This window comes from Phascolarctos cinereus, unplaced genomic scaffold (genome assembly GCF_003287225.1).
Source record: "Phascolarctos cinereus isolate Bilbo 61053 unplaced genomic scaffold, phaCin_HiC Scaffold_1;HRSCAF=81, whole genome shotgun sequence".
NCBI classification, from domain to species: Eukaryota; Metazoa; Chordata; class Mammalia; order Diprotodontia; family Phascolarctidae; genus Phascolarctos; species Phascolarctos cinereus.
The window spans coordinates 142450621-142478023 of record NW_027555514.1 but is presented as its reverse complement, the minus strand read 5'-3'; the positions used below and the strand labels follow the sequence as shown (position 1 = coordinate 142478023).

Sequence of the window (27403 nt, the reverse complement as noted above, 5' to 3'; positions counted from 1 at the left end):
AGAGCATTTTCTAGGGCACTTCTACCACCCTCCCAGAAAGAAGACACTAAACAAATGTGCATAACCACCTATTGACACACAGCTGTACAGTAACTGTCACTGGTTGGCCAACCCTGAGTAAACTCAACCTAGGACTGAAATTTAAAAAAAAAAATCTGAATATATCAATAAGCTGATTGCATTTCCAAAGAATACTTCAGTTCCCAAATCCTTACATAACTGTTCTTAGACCATTTAAGGTGTACTACCTAACTGCACAGAACTGCTTCAGTGTATCTCTGATCTTACTGCTTGGATACTAACCTATATCTGTTCTCATCCTATGCTATTCTTACCTGTGAATTCCCAAATTCTCAAGATCTGCCCAATGAGCCAGAGACATTCCTCTATGTCTTTTAATATTTCCTAGGTACCAGTGAAGTTGTTCATCTGCTACTCCGTAATCTCTTCTACACCTCCAGTCTCTCCTGACCTCTAGTCCCATATTACCAACTGCATATTGGCTATTTAAAACTGGATGTCTTGGAGAGATCTCAAAATCTCACATGTCTAAAACCAAACTCATCTTTTCCTTCAAACCCTCTTTCCTCTTCTAAATTTCCCTACTTCTGTCAAAGGCACCAGCTCTGAAGTCTCAATATTTTCTTTCTTCTCCTCACCTCACATAGCTAATCAGATGTCAATCTGGCCATTTCTAAAGGATGGACAGGGAAAGGAACAAGCATTTATTTATTAAGTACCTACCTACTATGTGCCAGGTACTGTTACAATTATCTCATTTAATCTCCATTTTATGTTATATAATTAGTGAATTTTATATACATATCAACAAGTCATACTGATCTACATATTATCTGATTTTATTTTTACAGCCACATCTCTCCCATGGCATCCCAGCTCTCCATTCACATAGCTACTTTAGTTCAATCCCTCTTAACCTAGATTACTGCAACAGCCTCCTAATGAGTCTCCCTGCCTCGTCTCATCATTCCAGGCCTTCCTATGCACTTCTGCCACAGAAATATTCCTTAAGCACAGATCTGACCATGTGACTTTCCTGCTCAACCACTCCAGTCACTTCCTCTTGTCCCAAGGACAAAATGCAAGCTCCTTTGCTGAGGTTTAGAAGCCCTACCTATACAACCTAGCTTGAAGCCATCTTTTCAGCACCAATGGATATAGCAATCACTTCCCTTTAAATACATTGATCTAGCCATACTGTCCTTTGCTGCTCACATAAAACACTCCATCTCCCCTCAGTTCAGCACCTTTGCACTGACTCTTATCAGATGCCTAGAATACATTCCCTCCACTTCAGATTCCCTTCTCCTTCAAGATGCAGCTCAGGCACTAACCTCTACCTGAAGCCTTTCATGGCTCAACTGGCTAGTGTTCTCTCTCCCGAACTAATTTGTATCTGACTTCTCTAAACATATCCCATTTATTTTCTTTATTTATACTATCTATATGTACTTATCTCCCCCATAAGAACTTAAGCTCCTTAAGGAGAGATTATTTCATTCTTTGTACTTGCATCCCAAGGGCCTAGCATTTCCTAGTGTAGACTAGGGACTTAATAATAAATGCTCGTTGATTCCCTTTTACATCTCTAACAAGTGGACATCTAACTTCTGCCTGAAAACTGGTGCTTGGAAACTATGTACTGCCTGAGGCAGTCGCTTCCAAAAATCATAACTCATAGTTAGGAAGTTTGAATCCAGATTTGCCTGTTACTTATACTAATGTCTTCCAATTTCTGCCCCATGGATTTAGCAGAACCAAGTTCTAACAGGCTTTTCCCAACTAAGTCCAAATTTCCCCAATTTCAAAGTTCTATTTTGATGCCTCATTGTGGCATGGAGATGGTGCTGGTTTCTTGAAGGCTATGGCTATGGAAGGTATAAGCTCTGGCAGGTCCTACCATGAGATCTGGCAATAAACTCAAAGGGTATTTTCTGAGGCCTCACAATTTTCAAATGGCTTATCACAAGAAGGTTGCCCACCAGGTAATGTGTTTTTTGGCCACATGCACAATAACTCATAAAATCTATCAACGACTAAGACAGAGAGCAGTGATCTAAATCAACAACTCAACTTACTCCCTTTAATGGTACAGATTTCAACAAGTCCATACCCCTTTTTGTCCCATATTATTTTAATCTGTACATCTCATAGGTAATCTACTATCTTGGAAGCCTTCATCATTCAGTCCAACGCTCCAGCTACTCCTCACTCTCAATAGTGTTAAACTTAATGAGCACCTATTATAGAGGAGGGTGGGGTATAAGGCACTGTTAAGATGCTGGGAATTCAAAAGGTACACAATTAAGTGAAGAATAAGGAAAATGGAAGGAGGCAGCACTAACAAGTAAAAATTGGAGGGAAAACATCATGGAGGAAGCATAGCTACTGGGAAGATTACTGAAAGACCAATTATGACTTGAAAGCTGGCAATAAATTTTAGGTAATCTTTCAACAGAAAGGTGGTGGACTCTAAGTGACCAAAGAGAAGCATACATTTCAGCCATGACCAATACATTTATTTGTGCTCGACTGCATTTGTTACAAAGAATGGTTTTATGGAGAGAGGGTTAGGTGGAATCATTGGGAAATGACAATCATATTTAAAAAGAGCAACAACAAAACACTAAAAAAAAATAAATTTCTAGCTTTTGGAAAAAGCACTGTATTTAAATTCAAAAGGACCTGGGTTCTGTTCTTGACTCTGTTACGTACATGTGTGACTTTGGGAAAGTTAAAACCTCTCTGAGCCTCAGTCCCTTCATCTATAAAATGAGGGGTTTACAAAGGCTAATCCCTCAAGTCTTTTCCATCAATAGTACTCTTCACGTTCATCCAAAGACCAAATTAGGGGTGGGGATCCTGCAGCCTCGAGGCCACATGTGGCCCTCTATGTCCTCAAGTGTGGCCCTTTGACGGAATCCAAACTTCACAGAACAAATCCCCTTAAAAAGATCTGTTCTGAAAACTTGGACTTAGAGGCCACACCAACGGATCTAGAAGGCCATGTGTGGCTTCCAGACCACGGGTTTCTCACCCCTGGACCAAACCAATATATTAACAGTCAAGTCACTATTCATAGATTAATTAAAATTTGATTCTTAGAAGCTGCCTGCCATCAATTCAAAAGGGATTAGACGTGAATGACCTAGGGATATTTTGTGGTTTTCTGTTTCACGGCTTGTCAAATAAAATTCTATCACTTGGTGACCAATGTTCTAGTGCTGATCTGCTCCCTACTCAGGTAACAATCTCTTTCCAGGCCCATACCCGAAATCTTTCTAACTGGGTAACAACAACAGCTGGAAAAAATGCTTATATAGTACTTCAAGGTTACAAAAACTTTACATGTATTATTTCTTTTGAGTTCAACAATCCTGTGAACTAGGTGCTTCATATGTTATTTCCATTTGGGAGATGAAGGAATTAGGGCTCAGAGGGGTGAAGTGACTTTTTCATGCTCTGAAAGCTCGTAAATGTCTGAATTTGTACTCAAATCCAGGATTTCCTCATTCTAAATCCAATGTTCTTTCTGCTATACCATGTAGTATCTATCCAACCAGGTGTTCAATGACACTGCCTTCAAGAATCAAAGGACACTTATGTAGGTGAAGTTCCTACATGTCCTTAATTTTATATGGAAAAATCATCTACAGAGCAAAAGTCAATCTTTGAAATGGAACTGGGAAAGGAGAGGATAGAATCAGACTGTACATTAAGATTTTACCAACTCTACCCTGATTTATTCCCTGCCAAAATACTCCATGAAATCAGTTTCAATCAGTTCCCATTTTCAGAGGGAAAATACCTTTATGCCTAACTATAACTTACCTTAAAAACGTTAAGGTGTGTATGTATATACTATGGGACTTACTGTAAATCAATTCACTCATTTTTCAACTTTTTTTTTTATTAAGTTGGCTGCATAAAAGACATACATTTCTTACAAGGACAATTCTTGTCATGAATAAAGGCAACCAAAATGTGGCAACAGTGAGTTGTGCTTCACAAAGTAACAATCAATTTGGAAGAAAAAAAAATCTGAATTTCTGTACAACGCAACTATAAAGATTAGCAAATAATGTGAATGACTTGTGCATACTCAAAATACAACCAAATATGTGTACAAAGAAACAGGCACCCATTATGTAGCTAGCTCACTTGTGTTCCTTTGTTTACCACACATACATAATTTTTTAAATCATCCATTTATGTAGTAAGAATGAGAACATGAAGAAAAAAATGAAATTTGGATCTCATTTCTTATTTTCATAATATCAGTGCTGAGCTTCCAATAGTAACTTCATTGACTCTAAACATTTAAATGCATCTCAAAAATAAAAAACAAACTTAATTTCTTCTCTCAATGGGTTAAAAAAAAGGAAAAAACTTAAAATTTTTTTTCCTACACTTGTAGGATTATCCCATCCTGAAACCAAGTAGCGTGAATAACAGGACAAATATTAATAAGACTATGCCTGCAATTTTCAAAGTGTCTAGGTGAATCATATTTAGAGTATACTTAGTCTAAGAAACCAACCAGCATAATGTAAACACTTTGAATTGTAGCATTACTGTATTAACCGTATCAAAGAACATTTATACACACTTGAAATTTCCAATCTCTATCCTCAAAACATTTTTGTACAACTATTAAATATTTAAAGTTATTTATTTTAAAACCTATCTCTGCATTCAGGAATTTTTGTTTAACATGAACCGTATTTATTTAGATTTAAGTTCTGAACTAAACACTTTTTTTTTGCCATGCTATATTTATAATGCAATAAGCCTTTTTTAAACAAAGACAGGTCTTAAAGCATATGAACTGTACAAACTTACAGTAGTGTGTAATTCAGATGCAGTTTCTTCCTTTCTTAAAATAGAATCATACATCCACTTCCTGAATAAAGATACACGTGTTAAGGCCTAAGGGGTAAACACTTTTGCTATGCAAAAAATTTAGTGAAGAAACTGCACATTTATTTTTACGTATACAACCTCATAATAAATCCCTAGATCTTCGAGTCTACAAATTGAAACATTTACATCCAAAATTTGTATCTAAGGCACATATTTCATGTAAAAACTAGCAGAATTTTCAATCCATCAATTTATTGCAAACACCATTACTTTTATTAGAAACAAATTGCACTGTCTCTAAAGATGCTGGCAATACGTTGTAGAATATATTCTAATTTCACACAGTGTAGTTCTCTCCTTTAATTACATTCCTGTAGGAGGTGCAACTGTTCCTGCGCCATGGGTAGAAACGTTTGACTGACTGTGCAAGCTGGTCTCCTTATATACAAACCAAGCATTTCCTCCCCAAAGTATCATGTTCAGAAAACCAAAGATCTATGGGAGGGGGGAAAAAAAAGGATTTTAAAAAATCTCTTCAATCCAAGCTAGTTTTTCCATGACATTCAGAAGAAAACATCTATGTCCCAATGAAATTCTAAAGTACTAGAAATTTAATGTATAACTTCTCTTTCACAGTAAATTTTGACCCTGCAATTCTCAATGAAAATTTCTAAAATCATAAGAATTTAAAAAGCACATGCCCCAAACTGCATTGAGCATATTATGATTTAAGGAGGTAGGCAACTAACTATCTTGCATGGAGGAGTATATCTTGTGCTCCAAAGTCTTCTTTTCATAGCTTTCATTTCACTCTCATTTCCAAGTGAATCTTGCTTTAGAAAACATCTTCTCCTCCTTCCCTTTCATTCTGCCTCCCTTTTTCTTTTTCTCTTTCTCACCTCCCCCTTAAGATCCAAAGTTAGGTGGAGCAATGTGGAATAGAATCTTCAAATCCTGCTCCACTCCCCAATTCTAAAGAGAGGTGAATTTCCTAAGAAATGTAATAGAGCCAAATTAATTGAACTACCACAAAGGCTCTTCAGAGTAATAAGAAAAAGACACCTAATTCCCAAAGAGCCATTTAAAAATATCAGGATAACAGTGAGTTTTAATATTCTATCTCAAATTAGTTAATGTAAAGTTTGTTTGAAATTTAACTCAGCCATTGAAAAGAATATCTTCATGAGTAGAAACAAACCCCATTCCAATGTTTTGATTTTGGATAATGCTATGTGGTCAAACTGTATTTTTTTTTTACAAAGCTCCTTGTTTACAGTTCCAATTATAATACTAGACTAAACTGGGACAGAATATTTAAATGCAAGGGTTGAATTGGGCCTTTGAGGCCCCTTCCCAACTTTATATCTGTTGTACTTAGTATCAAATAATTTTAAAATAGTCTTTAAAAAGTTTGTTCTTTTTAAGCAAAGTATTTTATTCCACCTCAATGTTATTACTATTAAGACAATTCTTATTTCAGTTTAATTATGTTATAAATTCATTAGGATCTTAATTTAAGATTTTAATAGCATGTTTAGTCTTAAAAGGAAAAATTATACATGACAACAGTTAACAAGTCTTAAATATTAAGACTTAAAAAGCTGATACTTTCTTTAATTACCAGGTAAGACATTTCTAAAAAGCAAAACAAAATCTCTGGAAAAAATATATACATACCACAGATACATTCAGAGATCCCATACTGGTCACAGAGTCAAAGTAGCAGTGTACATCCTTATCACTGCATGAGTCAATCTGACCAATAAGACTTTCACCGGTGGCCATTTTAATGTCTGTCAGAGCTTTAGCCCAGGCTGAAGTGCTCACCAACCATAAGAAAGTAGCAATAAGAGTAATAACGAAGTCCTAAAAGAAAAATAATTACTTATATACTTAATACATCAGATAACTCTAGTTACACATTATTTTTTAAGATCCCACTAAGCAAAGACACTCAGACTTGTCTAAGATACAGTATGAGAGAACAGAGCTGATCAAACCTATTACCCCTTTGGAAGTTTGTGTATACAATTTTCTTATACCTTCATTCAACAACCTATCAACCAGAATTTGATTAACTATCATTTCATCAGACCTTACCATTCTCCCTCAAACTCTTAGACAAAGCTATTTTTTCAAAATTTCTTATGATCTCTTCTTAGTCCTCAACCATCTCAAACTATCTGCTTCCTGCGACACTATTCACCACCCCGGCCTCCTGCATACTTTCGCTACTTCTCAACCACTGTTAGTGGCCCATCAACCACATCATACCTTGGAAATGTGGGTATTCCCTAAGATTCTGTCTTGTTCTTCTCAGAGAATCCTTCTTGGTAATCTTATTAGATACCAATACCTCTATGCAGATGACTCATATTTATGCATTTAGCCTTAGTCTCTCTGCTGAATTCTGGTCCTGTATCACACCAAATGCTTATTGGACTTTTCAACTAGAATGTACCAGACATCTCAAACTCAGTATATCTAAAATTAAACTCATCTTTCTCCCAAGCCCTCCCCCTCTTCTAAACTTCCCTAATGCTGGTGACAAAAGGGCATCTCCATCCTTCCTGTCTCCCAAGTTTGTAACTTGGCATTATACTGAACTCCTTACTGTCTCACGCTACTTAGCCAACTAAATCTTGTCTTTATCTACCTTTATAATATTTCCTGCATCTTGACCACTTCTAACACAACTACCAGCTTAGTTCAGATCCTGACCACTGCTTACCTAGATGACAACAGCAGCCTCAAGTCTCTCACCACTCTAATCCAAACTACATACTGCTGAAAGTAATTTTCCTTAAGCACAGACCCAACCACATGACTCTTATTCAATCAACTCCAGTGCTTCTATTGTCTCCTGGGTAAAACATATACTTCTCTGTTTTGCTTTAAACCTAGCTCCCATCCTTTCTTTGCAATTGGCTAACATCACTTTGCCTTTCACATTCTCTGATCTGGCTACACTGGCCTTTTTTCCTGCTCCTCACAGGATATTCCTCATCTCCCCACAATCCAGTGTCTTTACACTGGCCCTCACACAGGCTTAGAATATATTCCCTGCTTACCTCTACTTCAGAGTTCCTCTCTTCCTGTAAGATGTTGCTCAAGCACAATCTTCTACATGAATCCTTTCATGATCCCCCACTTGCTAGGGTTCTCCTCTCAAATATCCTTGTATTTAACTACTTTTTACCTATTTATAAACTTCATGCTTATGCTGTAAATATTTTCATTTGCCCTTGAAGTCTCCCCCATTAAAACAAGCTCCTTGTGAGTAGTTAATGGTTTCATTTTTTTGTACCTGCATCCTTAGGTCCTAGTATATAGCACGTGGTATACAGTAGGGTGCTCAATAAATATTTGCTGACTGACAGATCAATGACTCTTAGGCACTGCAGGATTTTGAAAAGTCCCTTAATCATATAAGATCAAATCTCCTCAATCAGATTAAATTATTTTCAGTATAATTTTTAATTTGTAGTTTATTAACACACAGTAGAATTTTTTTAACTTAAGAAAATGAGAAAAGCATTAATTTACTACAAGAAATTTTATTCAAAGCATGAATAGGATGGTCATAATTATAAACCAGTCTTACAAACACTACAAAGACTATACTCAAAGAATTCTAGTTTACAGTTCCTACCAAATAGGTACTTAAACTTCCTGTTAAGCCCTACTTAAGACACAGAAGAATTTTTTAAAATAAGGTAACAGAACCTTTGCAAAGTTTCTAAGGAAATAAGCAACTTCAGGTGATAAAAATATTCCATACTTACCATTTGTTTTATTGTTAGCCATGCAGCAAAAATAAAAATAAAACATTTTACTGCTTATTTAAGCAACTGCTTCTGTCTTAGCAATTTCAATATCCTTTAATTCAAAAAAAACCTTTTTTTTAAAAGTAGGGCAATGTTTGAAATACCTTCTTTAAATTTAGAATTCCTGGAAGTATCACTGTATGTCAGAGTTGGTCTCAGAGAACATTTAGTCTAACCCATATATAATGATACCTGGCCTCTACGGCCTCTAGATATATATTCATACAAAACATATATTTGCTTTAAGACCTCCACTGAGGGACAACCAACACACGACTTCCTGAGATAGTCCACTTTTGAATAGTATTCTAATGATTATATCAAGCCTAAGTTTGTCTCTCTGACTCTTAAAGCCAAGGTTCCAAAAGGCAGAACATGGATCTCATCTCACCAAGTCTCAGTAAGAGCTAAGAAGTTATATTTGCCTACATCGAGTAGAATCTTCTACATTACTAATACTTTATATATTGCTTGTACTTTTCATTTGTAATATTTTAAAATTAAATGCCATTGTTATTTGTTTTAGGGGCACAGGTAGATTAACTTGAGAGAGGGTGTAGCTATTAATCATAAAAATATATAAGACCAGCATCATGAATGCACTTTCTGTACTCCACTCCCAAAATCTCAGCACAAATAATTGTTTTAGGAACTAAGACTGATTTGGGAGTTTGTCAGACATCATTTTCTTCCCCTCCTTTTGTGAGCCAGATATCATTTATTCCTGATGAACAGACTCGGGTTTACAGGGTACGATATTATGGTTTGCAGAGTTTGATCTCCCTTTGCTTTTTAGGATATGCTATTCCATTTTACATGACTGTGGAATTATCCCATGTTATACACATTTTTCCTCCTTGATATCTGAAGGTCTTTATCCTAGCCATTTGCAAAATTTGCTCTCAATGAAGAGGGTTTTTTATAGTGTGTGGCAATTTGTGGATTCTCTAATGAGCTTTGCTGTGTGTATTCTTAAGTTCTAGACAGTTTTCTTTTATTATTTACTGCATTATGGCATTCTTTTTTGTTTTTTAAAAAGTCATGTTGTTCTGGGAGATCCCTGATCCTTAAGTTTTTTCTTGAGCCAAATATTGTACTTCAATTCTACGCTAAAAGCTCTAATACCTGACCTAAACTAATTCCTAATTTCTTTAATAAATTTTCCTTATTTGCTTGTGCTAGGGCTTACTAAGGTTTTTTCTCTTGTAGTTTTTTAGCCTCCTTCTGCTTATGCTATGGTAGACATTTCCTAAGAACTAAGTTCTGTAGTAGTTGTTCTTCCTGCCCCTCTATGGGGCAGGCAGACTATCTCTTCCGGTATAAGCCAAGATATTTAGTGGCAGTGAAGGACACCATACCAAGACCAATGGTCTTTAGCACTTGATGCCATTGTCTTATGGACATACTACAAAATCTAGTTATATGAAGGGCAAACTACAGATATTCCACATATGGTAGAGATCTGCTTAGCCTGCTATTATGAATCATCAGTGATTTTGCTATTTCTAGTCTAGATCTATAGAATTACTTTTTGTGGTCATGCAGCAATCAAGATAAGTCAAATCCAAATACTTTTGTAGCATCACAAACTCAGAAATATTAGCTCATGGATATCACAAATAAAAAACGTCTGCTTAGATTCAAAAGGAGGGAATTCAAAGTCTTAGAGGTAAATTTAAAGTAAGTTATTAAGATTTTTGTTTTGGGGGAGGGAGAGTGAGAGATAGAAGGGAAAAAAAGAACTATGAAAGCTACTTAAGTTTTGAAGTTCTTGGTATTTAAGCCATTCTTTAGAATTAAAGTATACTTAATAGCCTATTATTTTCTACCCAATAGCATATTTAAAAATCTAAAATAAACTAAAGAACTAAAATCTCTCCCCACTTAGGAGCTGAAATTATATGTTTACTACACAGAAAGCTGTTCAAATTATTAGAGTAATCTCTGATTCTAGAATCCATGATATTTACAAAACTGGAGCCTTAAGTATTCCAATATATGAGAACCTATATGTCAAGTCAGATAAACACATTAGCAGACATTCTTAACTTTTTTCCAAAAAGAAAACAACATCAAGGTGAATATAACTTACAATAAAGGGAATTTTTCGACTCTCCCGATATAGGTTCATATAACCAATATAAAGTACAAGTGCAGCAATGCAGTATAGGAAAACCAAGACTGCAAATGTAACATAGAACTGGGCAGAAGAAGAGAAATCTCCTATAAGAAAATAACTGCTCCAAGTTACACCACACAGAGGATCCTGCGCTGCTGTTGCATGAAGTGAAACTTGATTCAACCTAAAAAAAATTTTTTTTTAAGTAATTAGGTTCAAAGAGGATAAAAAAGAGCTTTAAACACATTTTAATAGGAAGACAGAAGACAAGAAAAATGCAGGGACACATTTAGGTAAAGGCCAAGAGCCTTTTCTGGATATATGTATCAATGTTTAACTAAATTCATATCACAGGCTTATAGAATAATAAAGCTAAAAGATATCTTAGAAATCAACTTTACAGATGTAGATGAAATTGAGGTTCAGAGAGGGTGTGACTAGCCCAAAGATGGTTGATGGCAAGAGTGGGACTAAAATTTAGCTCTCCTAGTTCCTAGACTGGTACTCTTTTTACACCAGACTGCCTCTCTCTATTTGACAGTTTTAAAATTAATAAACTTTTTATATGTGACATACTGAAATAAAGTAATTTGGTTGGTAAAAATTATTAGTTATTAACTAGAACTGAAAACTGCCACACACATGAATGCTACTTTGACAAACAGGCTTTTGTCTTGTTGACTGTCTAGACTTTTAAAGTGTTGTGGATCCCCCAAGAGCTAGCTGTTAAACATTTAGCAGCACACCAGATAAGAGTCCATATCAAGTTCAAATAAATCAAGCTTTGTTTGAGATATAAAGTTGTATTCCAACAGAATAAACCATATATATATGTATGTATATGTGTGTGTGTATATTTCATGTGACAGAAACAGATTCCTAACTTTGTATGAACTGAATTTTTGATGATTTTGTTTTTTAAAGATACACTAAGGAAAGAAGTATAGTTTATTGCATACCAATAATAATTGGTTCTGTAATTTATCTTTTTGGAAATACTTCATTTTCATACATTGCTTAAAATGAGGCACAGTGTAACAAACAAGGTACTGAGAATATTACTTTTACTTAAAGCAATTAACAAGCATTATTAAGGAACTTCTATGTAACAGACACCATATAAACACAAAAATGAAGCAAATTTGCAACTGAAAATCTTATTGTGACAACATAAACACACACACACACACACACACACACACACACAGAGAGCAAAGTATTAAAGAAAAACAGGAGGGGAAAAGAAAGGATGGATAAATACACTTACCTGAATGGATAAGCAAAGGCAGCTTCAATTGTCTCATTTTTAATACTCAGACTTGAGCAGGAAACTATGAAACTTGTCTTGCCCTTAAAACCTCCACAAGTGGCAAAAGAAAAAATGGCAGCTATCTACATAAAAATTGAGATAGGATAAAGGAAAGAGTTTATTCTCTTAACCAGCCTTAAAATAACCATCAGAGAATATTTTAAATAACGGACTAGAATTAAAACATAGTTTAAAATAATGGACTAAAAACACTACACTATTACTGAGTATGACTGATCCATAAATAACATCCTATATGGTTTACCATGTGAAGTCCATCTACCTGAGAGGCAAGTATGATATGAAGACTGAACGCTTGTCTTAGAATCAAAAAAGACTTGAGTTGGGTATGATTAGGTTGTCATTTCCTAATTGTGTGACTGTGAACACATGTCACTTAACCTTTCTAAGCCTCAGTTTCCTCATATATAAAATGGACACAGTATACACACTTACCTACCTTACTGGATAATCAAGAAGAAAGTCTGTAAACTATTAAGTAATATGGAAACCTGAGCTGTTATTACTACCAAAATACTGTAGTGGAGTTCAGTAAATAGCCATGGCTTTTTAATGTTAAACATGTTGCCTCTGTTACTTTTTTGCAAGAAGCATTATTCAAGTCAGGTACAGAAAGGGGAGGCCAATACTCAGGTGAGGGAGGACAGGCTAGAGGAAATGGAGTACTTTAAGGGATTTAGAAGGCATATAAGAAGTCTCAAATATGAAAAATATAGAGAAACACTTTGCCTTTGACAGATTTTAAATTCAATGAATTATTAATACAGTAATCTTTCACAACAACACTTTCCCTGGGTTATATATGTGTGAAGAGGTGGCTCATCTAAACACTTTGTGAGGTCATAACACAATGAAATCACATTCGAAGTCCTAACACAATGAAGTCACATGAAAAGTTAAATCATAGAATCAGAAATAAAGAGGAAATAGAGGTGACTTGCCCAAGGTCACCTAGTAAGTAGCAGAACAAGGGGTATAAATCCAGGTCCTCTCTCCAAATCCAGCACTCTTTCCACTGTACTTTACTGATTCAAAAAGTACAGTATGATAGTAATCTCCCTTAAGGTCCTTGGATGCCTCATTCTGGTACGGAGGTGACTGTGGGTGAAGAACATGCCAATGAAGCACAAACTCTGGACACCTAGGTCTTACTTAGCTGGAAGGACATCAAAGCCCTTCATAACCCAGGCCTCTCCTATCATTTCCACTCTTTTTACACTTTACTCTCCCGTGAAATAAGTCTTCCATCCAGTGACCCTAGCTTCCTGGCTGTTCTTTGAACAAGATACTCCTCTCAACTCTAGGCAGTTTTTACTGTCTGTCCCCCCATGCCTGGAACACCCCCTCCTCATTTGCTTACCGACTCTCTGCCTTTCTTTAAGTCCCAACTAAAACCCCATCCACAGGAAGCCTTTCCCAACCCCTGTTAATTCCAGTGCCTTCCCTCTCTCATTTCTCATTTGTCCAACAGAGAGCTTGTTGTCTCCCCCACCAGACTGTGAGCTCCTTGAGGATGTGGACTATCTCTTTTGCCTCTTTTTGTATCACCAGTACTGGGTGCATAGTAGGTGCTTAACAAATGTTTACTGACAGAGGAGTATAGTGAATCTATATATCACTAAGTCACAGGCTTGGCACAATAATGGTTGTCACCAAAAAATATTTTTTGCTACAACATCATAAAACCACCTAATGAGATGATGGAAAGTCAATGTTCTATGTCTATTTAAAGAGTATACTATACAGAATAAATCACAGATCTTTCAAAAGTTTAACAGTAATTCAGAAAGATAGAGTAAGCAACAAATAAGTATAGCTAAGGTATGGTGCTGGGATTAAAAATACAGGGTCCCTGCCACTTAGTGGCTTACAATCTAAGTAGGGAGATGTTAAATATACACGTGTATGTGAACAGATGCATGTACACACAGTAGCATATCCCAAATGATTACATGCCAGAGACCTCCAAACTACTTTGATCACATACCTCCGATAAATGCATATTTACTTATTTATAAATCACGTACATAAAGTCCATTATGTATATTATCAAACTTTTAAAAAGATGAAATAACATTAAACATTTGATCCTAGGTGGAAGAAGAAAGCTCTGAAGCTTAATGATTACAGAAGTGTCATGGCTAGAGCTGTGGTGAAGCAAAGTTACTTTGTCAGCTGTGTGGAAAATGGACTGGAAAGGGAGGAGAATTAAGAAAGAGAAACTAGGGGCAGCTAGGTGGCGTAGTTGATAGAGCACCAGCCCTGGGATTCAGGAGGACCTGAGTTCAAATCTACCCTCAGACACGTAACACTTACCAGCTGTGTGACCCTGAGAAGTCACTTAACCCCACTGCCTAGCCTTAAAAAAAGAAAGAAAGAAAGAAAGAGAAACTACTCAATGAAGTGAGAGATGATGGAAGTCCTGAACTTGGGTGGAGACTGTGAGGCGAGGGGAAGGTGAAAGGCATAACAGATGCTGTGGAAATAGAAATGACAAGATTTGGCAACTAACTATGTTGGGGGAGGGAAAGTGATGAGTCAAGGAAGATGGCACCCTTGACAATAACAGAGGTGGGTTTTGGGGGGAAAAGGTTGTGAGTTCTATTTTGCAAATGCTGAGTCAGAGATGCTTGCAGGACATCCAGTCTGAAATGCACAATACACATTTTTTTATGTAAAAGAGAAGTGGATGCAGAATGAAAAAAAAAATTCATGACATTCAGTCAGGGAAGAATAAAATCACCATGCAGTAGTGACAGCCCAGTTGAAATCAGATAACAAGAATCTGTAATGGACCCACTGGCATGCCTGTACAACCTCCTCCAAAGCAGCAGATAGTACATAGTTAAACTGGTCAACTACAGGGCTAAGACTGCAGGAAGAAATAGGCCAGAGTAATGGAGTGGAAGAAGGAAGAACTGGGGTGTTATCACAGTGTGGATCAAAAACAAAAGTTTAAGATTTAGAAGACTTGTCAGGAGACATGATAGGAAATGAAATCAAAAAGGAAAATTCCAGAGGTCAGGTTCATGGAAGAGTTATAATTTTAGGCAACTAGTTGGATTTATAACAGCAAGGTAAGGTTGGTTCAGTAATAGGAAAATTATACATAAAATGGACCATATTAATAATAAAAACTTGTGGTTATATCAACAGAGGCAGCTTCCTGGCATAAGCCCAATCCATCACCCAAATCTGGGAAATTAGAACTGGGAGAAATTAGGTTTAGATCAATACATACCATAATAAGCTCAAAATAGATACATGACCTTATAAAAAGTCTTACAAACAAATTAGGGGAGAACAGAAGGGATACCTTTCATAATCATGGATAGGGGAAGAGTTCTTGCATAAAAGATAGAAAGGACCACAGTCAACAAAATGGACGATTTAGCTTACGTATAATTGCAAAGTTTTTGCACAAACAAAAGCATTACAGTTAGTATTAGAAGGGAAACAGTTAACAGAGAAAAGGCCTGGGGATCTGTAGCAAATTTCTGATAAAGGTGTCATACTAGAAATATGTAGGGAATTGATAAAAATAAATAAGATCAAAATTCATTCCCCAATAGGTAAATCCTCAAAGGATAAGAGCAGGAGTTCAGCTCTCAGGTAGAAATCCAAGATATCAACACCATATGAAAAAATGCTTCAAACAACTAATAAGAGAAATGCAAACTAAACTCTGAGGATATACATCAATACTCATTGGGTAGGCAAAGATGATGAAAAAGGAAGATGGCAACTGGAGGAGGGGACTAAATACACTTTTGGTAGAACCAAAGTCACTAAAATATGTATCTCCTCTGACCCAATAATACAACCTGCCATTAAGCACACACCTCCAAAGGGAGGAACTTTTACATCACACCACTTGTAAACAAAGTGGATGTCTACATTAATGCACTACTGGTGGACTTATGAACTGGTCCAAACATTCTGGAAAGCAATTTGGAATTATGCCCCAAAAGTTATTAAACTGTTACATAACGTCTGACCTAGTGATATTGGGTCCAGGTATATATCCCAAAAAGATTAAACAGGAAAAGGACCCACATATACTTCCAAAAAAATATTTACAGCAGCTATTTTGCGGTACCATAAACCTGGAAATTAAGCAGATGCCCATCAACTGAAGGAATGGCTAAACAAGTTATAGTGCATGACTGTGAAGGAATACTTCTGTGTCCTAAAAAAATGGTTTGGGGGACAGTTTCAGAGAAATCTAGCAAGAAAGGCAAACAATTCAAAGATTTAAGAACTCTTATCAATGTAGTGACCAGAAACAATGCTACTCATGTCCTATCAAAGGTATGGACTCAGCGGACAGCCTGAGACATACTTTTTTGGACATAGGAATTAGTTCTGCTTGATTGTGTATATTTATTATAATGGTTGTTTTTCTTTTTTTCCCAGTGGAAGAGGAGATAGAGAAGAAAATAAATTATTAATTGAAAACCAAAAAACCAAAAGCTAAGTGCTCAGCAATTGGGGAACTCACACTCTACAGCTGAAAAAACACATAAACAACTATGTACAAAGGAAAGGCACTGGGCAGGGGAAGAAGTGCAGCACACCAGGAAATGCCTCTTACAGCAAGTGGGATATGAGCCAAATCTTGAAGGAAGCCAGGAGGCAGAGGTGGTGGTAGTGAGACAAAAAACCTTCCATGGATGGAGGACAACCAGTAATCAGGTGTTGCTGGATTTTAAGGTATGTGTGTGGTAGCTCCTTGAAGGCAAAGACTGTTCTTTGTCTTTATTTGTATTTGGATCCCCAGGGCTTAGTACACAGTACACACAGTAGGTACCTAATGTTATAGTTATTCTTTAGTGTTATTTTCCTTGTTTTCGAGGAATACACTTTCCAAATTTATATCTATCATCTGCGTTAAATCAAAATTTATCAATAAGATAAACTTTAAAAATCAGATGTGATGGAATAGGCCAAAAGAAAATGAGCACCCTTATGAGTAGCAGAGGTAGACTGGAGATATAAATCACAAGAGCAGAAAAGGTTGATAAACTGATAGGTCGAGGTCCTCTGACTTAATAACTCTTATCAATGCAGTGACTAGAAACAATATTAATATACAGACCTATATAAACAAGGAAAAGATTAGTGGAGAAGAAAAACTGAGTCAGATACTAAACTTCTTAAAAAAGGAAGGCAAGGAGGCCAGTAGATTTTAGTGTTAAGGAGTGAATTATAGAGGAAGGTGACAAAAGATAAATCTGGAAAGAGCAGTAAGACATGAAGGGTAAGGGTAAGAAATGAAATGTCTTGGGTTTCTATCAGCTTAAGATGGATATTATGTTAATTAGACTTGTAAGATAAAGGACATTTTGTTAACAATTAGGGAGGAGAGGCTGTTCCAGAGTACATAAGAAGAAGAAGGCAAAGGAGAGAGGGACTGAAGGAATAGGGTTGAATTTGGATTGGCATGAAATTTAGAAGAGGAAAGGGGTTTTTATATAGGCTGACGGCAAAAAAAAAAAAAGATCTTTGTCTTCTTAGAAGGAATGAAATGCCACTGTGTGTGCATATTATCTCTATTAAACTTTAAAAATTTTCTAGCATTATAAAGGACATTTCCTAGGAAATACTTAGTTGGGTTTTTTTTTGAAGTCCGAAGTTATTTCACATGAACATTTCCAAATTAAGCAACTTTTCTGCTTCTAACACTGTTAGAAATATATTACAAAGGTAGGGGACTAGTGGACTGTCAAACTGAAATGAAGTGTTGGATAGTTCTCAGCTGGAAATTTCCCCCTTCTTCCATCTTTGTTATAAAAGGTGAAACTTGGAGGGTGGGAGGGAGATATTTAGACCTCAGGTGGTATTTTTGAAAAAAGAAGAATAAAAATTGTTTTAAAAAGAAAAGCATACTTTTCTTCTCTAAACTCTTCTCCTGAAATAACAGAAGACTTTAAATCCAATCATACTCCTTCCCTTTATTTAATGCTCATTATGTGCCAGCCACTATGAAAAGATTAATTTTTTTAAAAAGGCTATAATCAAGCAGCTATAATTTGTTGGGAAGAGAAAACTAGTATACATTAAAAAAAGTACAATAAACAAAAGTCTTGTTCTTAATAGTAACCTAAAGTCCTGCTCAAATACCTTCCTTGTGGCACAGAAGCTGACCCTAGGTTCTCAGACTATACAGTATACAAGATCTAGCAAGGACTACGGAGCTGGAAAAGTTTTGCATATGGTCCTAGGAACAGACTACCCCTTTTCTATGTGAACCTTAAACACATGAAGACTTACAGCTAGCAGAGGGTGGTTACTATATGAAACAAGGCAATCCATAAAACAAAGGAAAACATAAAATAGCCCTGTGTCCCCTTCAGTAGGTCATCACTTCTGTTCTGGCTTCACTTTCTGTCCCTATTGCTTACCATCAGTGCCTAGCATATATTAAGTGCTTAATAAATCCTGGAGGACTGATTATATCCACTCAAATGCATTCCCTCTTCAATGTATCCTCCAAAGCTGGTGAAAATAATCTTCCCAAGACACAGTTCTTGCTTACATGACCACCCTGCTCAAAAACTTTAGTTCCTATTTGTCTCTAGAATAAAATACAAATACTTCAGATGGATTAAATTCAAGGTTTTCCATGATCTGGCTCCCAGCTACCTTTCCAGTTTTATTTCACATCACTCTCTCTCACACATACTTTACTTTTAAATTAAAGTGGCTATACTAACCCCCAACTATAGTTTCCATCTCTTGTCTCCACGCCTTCACACAGGCCCTCCCCTCCATATTTGATATGCATTCCTTCCTCACCTCTATTCTCAGAATCCTTGTCTTCCTTTGAGGGTGAGCTTAGGTGCATCTTACAGGAGGGCCTGTTTAGTTTCTCTCCCAATTTTTTAGTGCCTTCCTCCTCCTCAAATTATCTTTTACATTTACATACATATCCTTCTAGTAATAAGCACCCTGAGGGCAAGCACAGCCAGTTTTTTTCTTTGAATGTGCCTACCACTGAAAGTGCTTAAAGATCGTTTGCTGCACTTGGCAATAGCAAATTACTACCCGTTAGTAATACAGAAATACAACCAGTTTGATTGCTGATAGGCGGCTAATATCTTATGTTCTCAAACAGATCTTAATCATATCTAATATGATCTTTCACTAGAATAAATTAATTTCACTAGATTACTTATAGCATGAGCCATTCCTAACTTCCCCTTTTCTCCTACCCTGAACAACAAAAGAATGTTCACTAAAGCAACAACAAATGGTAAACTAAATTAATCCTAAGTTTTTTCTTAGCAAGTAAGTTTATGTAAAACATGTTATAATCTTAGTGTATCATGCAAATATTAGCTTTTTATCAGCACTATAAATAATGAGATTCCAAGCACTGTTTTCTTGTTCATCCCAGAATCTCATCACCATTAGAAATCACATCTTAATGTTGTGTAGATTCCTATTCAAAGGAATTATAAATACTAAGCTCCTACATTTATATGCACTTTCCTCATGATGTTCCTGTAATATAATTAGTACAGGAATTCTTGTACACATCTTTTAGAGGCTCAGAGAAGCCACCTTGCCAATGGTCACAGGGCTAGTATGTGCTGGAGCAGTGACCTGAATTTCTAACCCCAAGTCTAATTCTTTTTTAACTGTAACACAATGTAGTAATCACGGCAATTTTTAATAACTTGTGGCATACATTTTCATTCCCTTTTTCCCATACATTGCTGGGCTTGTAATTAACCAGCAACATCACCCGAGTCACAGGCAAAGATCAGTATTCTAATGAGAAACTGAGAATGATAATGTTAAACGTTATATCCTTCTCCAATAACCATGTACCCCAACAGACCTCCATTTCTATTATTTTCCATTTACTTACTCAGAGTTGCTAGCTGAGACACAAATAACTCTCATCCCAGCTGCTCTTTCCTCACATACTCTTTTCCCTTGCTGAGCTTACTTTTTACTCCACCTTCATATGCCTTTCTGGAAAAGTCACTAGCATTATCTTTACTGGAGCACTCTCCAAAGAGGGTCATTTCTTCTTTCAGTCCTCCCAATTCAGGGGAAGAAAAAGGATGGGAATATTGGATTCAAAGTCAGGATTCAAAAGAGGTCACCTCCCTTCAATACTTACTCACTCTATGGTCTGTTCTTGGGGAAGTCAGAATCTCTTTTGACCTCAGCTTCCTTTCGTAAAATCATAAAGTACATTATCTCTAATCTCCTTCCTACCGTAAATCCTAGGACCCCAGCTTTAGGAGCTTGAATAAGTCATGTGATGGCTCATAACCTCAGTTACTGGTCTCACTAGTGATGAAGTAAGGATGGTTCTCTACCTCAGAATTTTTGTGACAAGGCTGCTTTATAAACCCTCAAGCACTCTAACTGTTATACACCAAGCAACCTATCTTCTTTGGCTAATAACCTGATGATCTAAATACTCAGGATTTCTTGACTATCTCCATTCTGCTTAAAAGCCTCACTTTAAGACTTCATCATCTAGTCTAAATGTCTCTTTTATTCTTAGTTCCACCTCCAGACTATAGTAGTTTCTTTGGTCTTGTGCATTTAGCAAAATTTAATGACTTAAATGAAGGCATAACTGTCGTATTTCTCAAATTTGCAGAAGACAGTGCTAGAGATAGCTAACATTGTGGATTATAAACAGGATCCCAAAAGATCTCCAGACTAGAACATAACACAAAATCAAGTAAGATTGATTGAAACGACTGGAAATGTATCAAACTGTACTCTGATGCCTTTTTTGTGGCAGGACAATTACCGTAAAACAAGGTGGGGAACCTGTGGCCCTCTAGGGTCCTCAAGTGCTGCCCTTTGACAGAATCCAAACTTTACAGAACAAATTCCCTTAATAAAAGGATTTGTTCTGTAAAACTTGGATTTAGTCAAAAGGCTGTACCCAAGGACCTAGAAGGCCACATGTGGCCTCAAGGCCACAGGTTCCCCACCCCTGCCCTAGAACATAGATTCTCAAAGAAGTACAAGCTGTGAAAAGCTATAACAAACTAGAAAGGGTCCAGTAGGATCTTGGCAACAGGCTAGTCTCCTTTTGGAGAAACAGCCCAGTTAGTTCACAAAGAGGCTTATCACCAGTAGCCTGGACAGTAAGTGTGTGAATTCCTTGGTTACAGCAATGCACTTGAAGAAAGAAAAATAGGAAATATCCTTAAGTCCTATAGGACCCCTTTCTGATTCTACAGTGACGATGTAGAACAAAGGGTGCTGAGAAGCAGTTTTTAGAATGTTAACAGTTGATAGATACAAACATGGAATCTTTGTCTAGTGACAAATGGACATGCCACAGAGGGTACTGAACCATATCAATCTTGGCATTTTCACTATAAATGGAACAAGACAAAAGAAGTTACAGATAAATAGAAGGATGCCTCACTAGTTCTCCTTAGGCAAATAAAAGAGATAGCATTTGGTTTCATCAAACATCCAAAGTCAACAAGAAATATAATTTCATAGGTGATAGCTGTCATGTCACCCTTTGCAGATAAGCATTTGCACAAAGACAATTATAAAGATAATTTCGGTCTATGCACCAGTCTGTAGCATAAGTCCAGAAGGCAGAGAAATTTTATGAAGTACTCTCAAATTAAAATCTATATGTATGCATACTTTAACAGTCAATGACTTATATGCAAAGGTAATCATCAAGCAGGGCAACAGAAAATGCTGAAGTTAAAAAATGAGATCAAAGGTGTCAAACACACAGCCACGGACTGCATGGAGCTGATAACATTGCCAGGTATGGTCAGATCCTGATTAGAATGTAATTGGGCAATAATTAACAAAATAAATATGCAATAAAATATGGATAATATTAACACGCAGTTTTCTTAGTCAATATGTGGCCTACAGGGATCTTATATATGTTTAGTGTCCCCAAGAAATGAGTCCTCAAATTCAAGGCTAGCAAAACTCAAGTGCTACCTAAATCAGATTAAAATATAACTGAGAAATATTTAACAAAATGAAGAATACAACACAGATAACGTTAATTCCAGGTTACTTTGGTCTGATTCCAAGCTATCTAAAAGCAAATTACTTAGTCTATGGGTGTTTGGGTTTAATTCCCATCTGAAACAATTCTTTTAGTTCTTCCTGTACCTCCCTCTTTTCTCAGCTATCTAAAAATCTAATTAAAATTTGCACTTAAAATACAAAAGGTATTTGATATTTCCATATCTTTATTTTTATATACCAATTCAAAAGCTAGACTCTATTCTAGAGAACTGTCTTTTAAAAAATAACGCAACTGTTTCCAAATGCCAAATCTATGAAGAGAGACGTCCAGGAATTTTATATAAAAATGATCCTAATAAAAAAACTGGGCTAATTATGCTAAGTGGTTAGAAGCCTTGTTTTAAATCTGCTAAAAAGACCAGGAAGCTGTTTATACAGAAATGTGGTCCTTTAAAAATTTAAAGATATTAAACAAATTAAAATAAGGTTCTTAAGGCTGCCAATATTTTATGGAACGTTAAGTTATAAAATATCAGGAGTAGTTTACAACCCAGCTCACACAAACATTAAACACATTTTATCTGTATCATAACAAAAACAAAAGAAGATAAGAAAAATAGGACTCCTTTCATTACATGCTAGGATTATATGATAGGAGAGTACCTTATATTAAGAGCTCACAAACTCTCCAAGTTTTTAGGTTCCTAATTTGAAAAATAAGTGATAATATTTGTAAATATATACCTTATGGATGTGTTATATGTTGCAAAGCACTATGTAAACCTCAAAGCACTACATATATATAAAAGATATATGTACACACATATACCAACACACTTTAGTCACACCTGTTATTATCCTAATGAGAGATATACTTCACTTTAAAGTGTAACTGAATCCTTGGTCTAACAAAGCAACTGGGGTGGGGGTGAGACAGGGAGCTGTATACCGCAGTCGTTTAGACACAAAGTCCTAGGGTGCTTGAGACGAAGGAGCTGTGTAACTACCCAAGAATTAAGTTTAATATTCAACACTCTTGAAGTTGTAAATGCACAGAGGCTGCTTTTATTACCCTAACAACTGAAAGCACATTTCCCTCCCCCTTAAGGCAATAGGCATGGAAAGGGAGTGGCAAATAATTAAAACGTTTGCAACACTATCTTTGCCTTCAAAGAGTTTATAAATACTAAAAGCAGTCTTTCCATTAAAAATCCAACCAGTTGCAATAAACTTCTAAGTATTTCAGCAACTTAGGTAACTAAGGAAAGACTGTTTCCAATGAAAATACACAGCTACCTAAAGCACACTTTCGAATCCTGGCTTCCTGGGAGACCCTGAACAAGTTACAGCCTCTTTGAGTCTCAGGTTTCCCATATGAAAAATTAGGGGGTTCTATTGCTGAACTTCCCTCCCCCAGGCCCTTCCAGTTCTGTTTCTATGACCTTACTATTGGTCCTACTATAGTACTCTAAAATTGTTCATTTTACAAGTTTTAATGCACTTAAAACTTCTAAGAACCACAATTTTAAAAATATATTAATAAATTGAGGTGCAAATAAAATAAGACTGTGGTATAGTGAAGAAAACATCAAACTTGGGAGTCTGAAGCATTCCTTCAAATATCACTAATTAAATATTTGATGATGGGCAAGTCATTTCATTTCTTTGGGTCTGTTTCCTCATCTGTAAAAAGGAATTTGAAGAAACAATGTCTAAGGTTCCTTTCAGCTTTAAAAAAGCACATTTTGTTTATTTTACATTAGATAAGGCTACTTAATTTGTGAGGTTTCCCCTTTTATTTTGGTGTCAAATGGTGGGCTCAATATTAAACACAAAGGAGGAGCTAGGTGGTGCATGGATAGAGCACAGTCCCTCCAGTTGAGGACTCCGAGTTCAAATCCAGCCTCATACTTACTGGCAGTGTGGCTCTGGGCAAGTTACTTAACCCTGATGGCCTCCACCGAGGGGACAGAAAAAAAAAAAGCAAAACAAAACCACAAAGCCCTAACCACACATATTCACTAGTGCCAGAAGGGACAGGCACCAAACACTCATATCTTGTTTTCAAACTTCCTAATAAATTCATTTTCACTAGATATTATACCTAGTTTTTGTTTTGCAAAAGAGAATAATTTGGTTACATGAGTCAAATTAAAGACTGCCAATTATTTAAAAACAGCAAATACCTGTAGGAATCTACAATCTTCCTATTAGGTTTCATAGACAAATGGCTTTTCCCAATCAGCACCATTCTTACGTCATTCTACAAGCCCAATGAAAGCAAATCGTTCAACATGAACTCAAAACTAAGTGTTTCTTGGCATAATTTCAGTTTTCCTAAACACTCACCAAAGGCTTAGATTAGGGGATGGTGGTGGCAGTACTAGGAAATGCTTATCACCTACCTTTCACCAAAACACAACCACAAAGAGTTGTTAATTTTTCTACAGCATACTTATCCTACGTGTAACAAGAAGATGCTCTCTGCAAATACAACCATGAAAAATCATCCTTCAAAGCACACAATATTTCAAAAGTTCTTTGGTGTCCAGCAAATTCCCAACCTCCGTGTATGTAAGATAAGGAAATCAGTGATTCCTTAAATGTTAAAGACAGTGGGTGTTCTAAACGGTGGAGAAAAGCTGACTTCTATATAGCACAGGCTCACAGTTGCCTCTCTGCAAATATACACACACGCCCATGAATCTACAGCTCATTTAAGTATTTACCGGGTATCCCAGAAGTCCTCGTGAAGTCTAGCTGAAGGGTTAGCATAAAACCACACTGAGACTAAAACACCTTTTGTTCCAATTAAAACTGCATTAAGACTTTTAGGGCACCCTGAATGGTTCCAAAAGTCTTAATGAAGGGCTGTACATGAGAGTTTCCAAAAGTCTTAGTGCAATAACTTTTTTAAAACCTTGTTATTTAATATGTCGACTCCAACTCAGAAAATTAATGGACTTCACAAACAATGGAAAGTTAATGGACTTGTTCATTTTTGTGCTTGCTTCAAGGAAAAAAAAATTCAAATACTAGTTTGGCTTCATGCTACAGCAGATTATCAAAAATAAGTTCTTTGTCTTTCCCCCCCTAACCCAAACCGCTAAACTTCTAGGCGCTTACTAAGCTGTTATCACCTTCAAGCGGGTTTCCAGATTTCTTAAGCACGTGTTCTCCTACCTGTTCATAATTTCAAGACAGTTGAGGAAACGGGAGGTTCGGGAATGGAAGCGTGAAGACTGACTTTCAGTTAGATCGCGAGAGGAAGCATTCTCTCCCCCCCAACACCTCGCCCGCCCCCCCCCCCCGGCCACGGTCCTCAGGTGAAGTTCGGGGGAGGGGGAGGGGCTCTCTTGGCCCGGGCCGCAGCCTCCAGATCCCCTTTGACAGCCGCAGCCGCATCCGCCCGGTCCCCGGGGGCCTTTTCCTTCCCCCTGCCCCCATCCCCCGCCGCCTGCTGCCCAGCTCGGCCTCAGGGGCGGGGCACCGGCCAGGCCTTCCCGGCCGAACCCGGGCGTCCGAGGCCTCACCACTCCGACCCCGCCAAGGCCTCCTCCGCGGTGGGGTCAGGCCACCGGGCCTCCTCCCCAGCCAGCCTTCCTTCCTTCCTTCCTCCCTCCCTGCCCTCGGCTCCCGCCGGTCCCCAGGGCTGGGCCCATGGGCACCACTCACCCACTGGAGAATCTTGATGAAGCCCAGTGGCTCCTTAAGCGGGCTGAAGTTAATCTGGAGGCCCGACATCCTCTGAGGGAAGGAGGGAAAGAGGGCGAGAGTCAGGGCGGCCAGACCGCTGGGGACGAGCCAGACCCAGGCGGCCCAGCGGCGGAGGGAAGGAAGGAGGGAGGGTCGACCTGACGGAGCGAGGCTCCGGGAGGCGGGGCAGGGCGGAGCCGCCCTGAGGTGGGGCCCGGGAGGCCGTTCAGCCTGGCTGGGCCCAGAGAAGAGGCGGGGCGAGGGCGGGGAGGAAGGAGGGAAGGAAGGGGGGAGGGGCGGCTCCTGTGCACCTGGCCGAACCGGTTGATCCTGTGGCTAACCCTATAGCTCATATCTGAGGCCGTCTTGAGCGTGCGAACCCCCCCTCCCTTTCCCCGAGCCAGCCCCCTAAGCAAGCCGCCCTCACTAGGCTCCCGCCCCGGGTCCGCGCGCGCCCCACGCTGTCCTTTCCGGCGGCGCTGCGCGGCTCACAAAGGCCCGGTGGGGCGGGGGCGGGGGCGCGTGGGAGGGGGAGGGGTGGAGGAAAGGGATCGGAGTGGGGGAGGGGCGGCACCTGTTCGTCTCGCTGCTTCTGCTCCTCGGGAAGGGGCTCTTGGCCAGTGGTCCGGCCGCCGGGGGTGCGAACGTGCTTCCTGTGCGCCGCCCTGCCCCTCCGGGGTTATTACACTGTACACTCGGACTGTGCCCTTCACCCCTAGCACACACAGGGACACTCGCGGCTTCAATCTGTGCGCCCCCCCCCCCTTTCTGGGCTTCGCGTGGGACGGCCGGACTTCGTCGCATTTGTGTTCCGTGTGTTTGGATTCGGATGTTCACATTTTAAACAGATTTTGAAATGTTAAAATTAGAATCATGTGTCAGGGTATGTGCTAATGTAAGCATGGAAATTGTTTGCTTCCTTGTACAGTACCCTTCGTATAGTAGGTGACTAATAAATACTTGCGGACAGATTGATTCAAAACCCCGATTGTGTCTTCTCGATAAGTAACGAGCAAAACCTCGGCGCCTAGTCAGGGGTTTGGCGTGGGGGGTCGTTTTAGTTCATAAAGAGTTCGAGTTACAAAAAAAAACACCACAGCTTTTTTTTAAAAGAAATTTAGTTCTAGAGCTTAGTGCCTTAGTACCTAGCACATAGATTAGTAAATGTTTGTGTATTAACATATGTGATTGTTAACTAGGTCAAAGTAGGCCATAGATAGATAGATAGATAGATAGATGATGGACGGACAGACAGATAGATAGATAAATAGATAGATAGATGATGGACGGACAGACAGATAGATAGATGATAGATAGATAGATAGATAGATAGATAGATAGATAGATAGATAAATAGATAGATAGATAGATAGATAGATAGATAGATAGATAGATAGATAGATAGATAGATGTCTTGCAAACAAATACTAAGTTCCATGAGGACTACCCAAACTCTTCCCCCGGGGCCAGGCACCAAGTTCTATATACAATATACATTTAATAAATATTTGGCAGAATTCTATATGTACTTTATCAAATACTGTATTTTAGCAG

General features: G+C 37.9%; 1 protein-coding gene across 2 annotated transcripts; it reads right to left on the bottom strand.

The window, feature by feature from the left end:
• Nucleotides 1-3910: 3910 nt before the first annotated feature.
• Nucleotides 3911-26517, bottom strand: SYPL1 (synaptophysin like 1). 2 transcript variants are annotated; one of them, XM_020984576.2, is made up of 6 exons: nucleotides 26424-26517; nucleotides 25829-25900; nucleotides 12098-12222; nucleotides 10804-11014; nucleotides 6562-6750; nucleotides 3911-5379 (listed from the first exon to the last, which is right to left on the bottom strand). In XM_020984576.2, the coding sequence occupies exons 2-6, from the start codon at nucleotides 25895-25897 to the stop codon at nucleotides 5248-5250; spliced, it is 726 nt and encodes a 241-aa protein (XP_020840235.1). In that variant the 5' UTR covers nucleotides 25898-25900; nucleotides 26424-26517; the 3' UTR covers nucleotides 3911-5247. The 2 variants fall into 2 exon arrangements, with proteins under 2 accessions (XP_020840235.1, XP_020840233.1); XM_020984574.2 differs by lacking the exon at nucleotides 26424-26517 and adding an exon at nucleotides 26161-26231.
• Nucleotides 26518-27403: the final 886 nt, after the last annotated feature.

What these genes read in the sequence shown, in the direction of transcription:
- SYPL1 (XM_020984574.2), bottom strand. Translation starts at nt 26,202, where the DNA reads ATGAGCTATAGGGTTAGCCACAGGATCAACCGGTTCGGCCAG. An exon ending in GGATCAACCGGTTCGGCCAG is followed by an intron (nt 25,901 to 26,160) that starts GTGCACAGGAGC and finishes TCCTTCCCTCAG; the next exon opens with AGGATGTCGGGCCTCCAGAT. An exon ending in TCATCAAGATTCTCCAGTGG is followed by an intron (nt 12,223 to 25,828) that starts GTGAGTGGTGCC and finishes ATTTTTATGTAG; the next exon opens with ATAGCTGCCATTTTTTCTTT.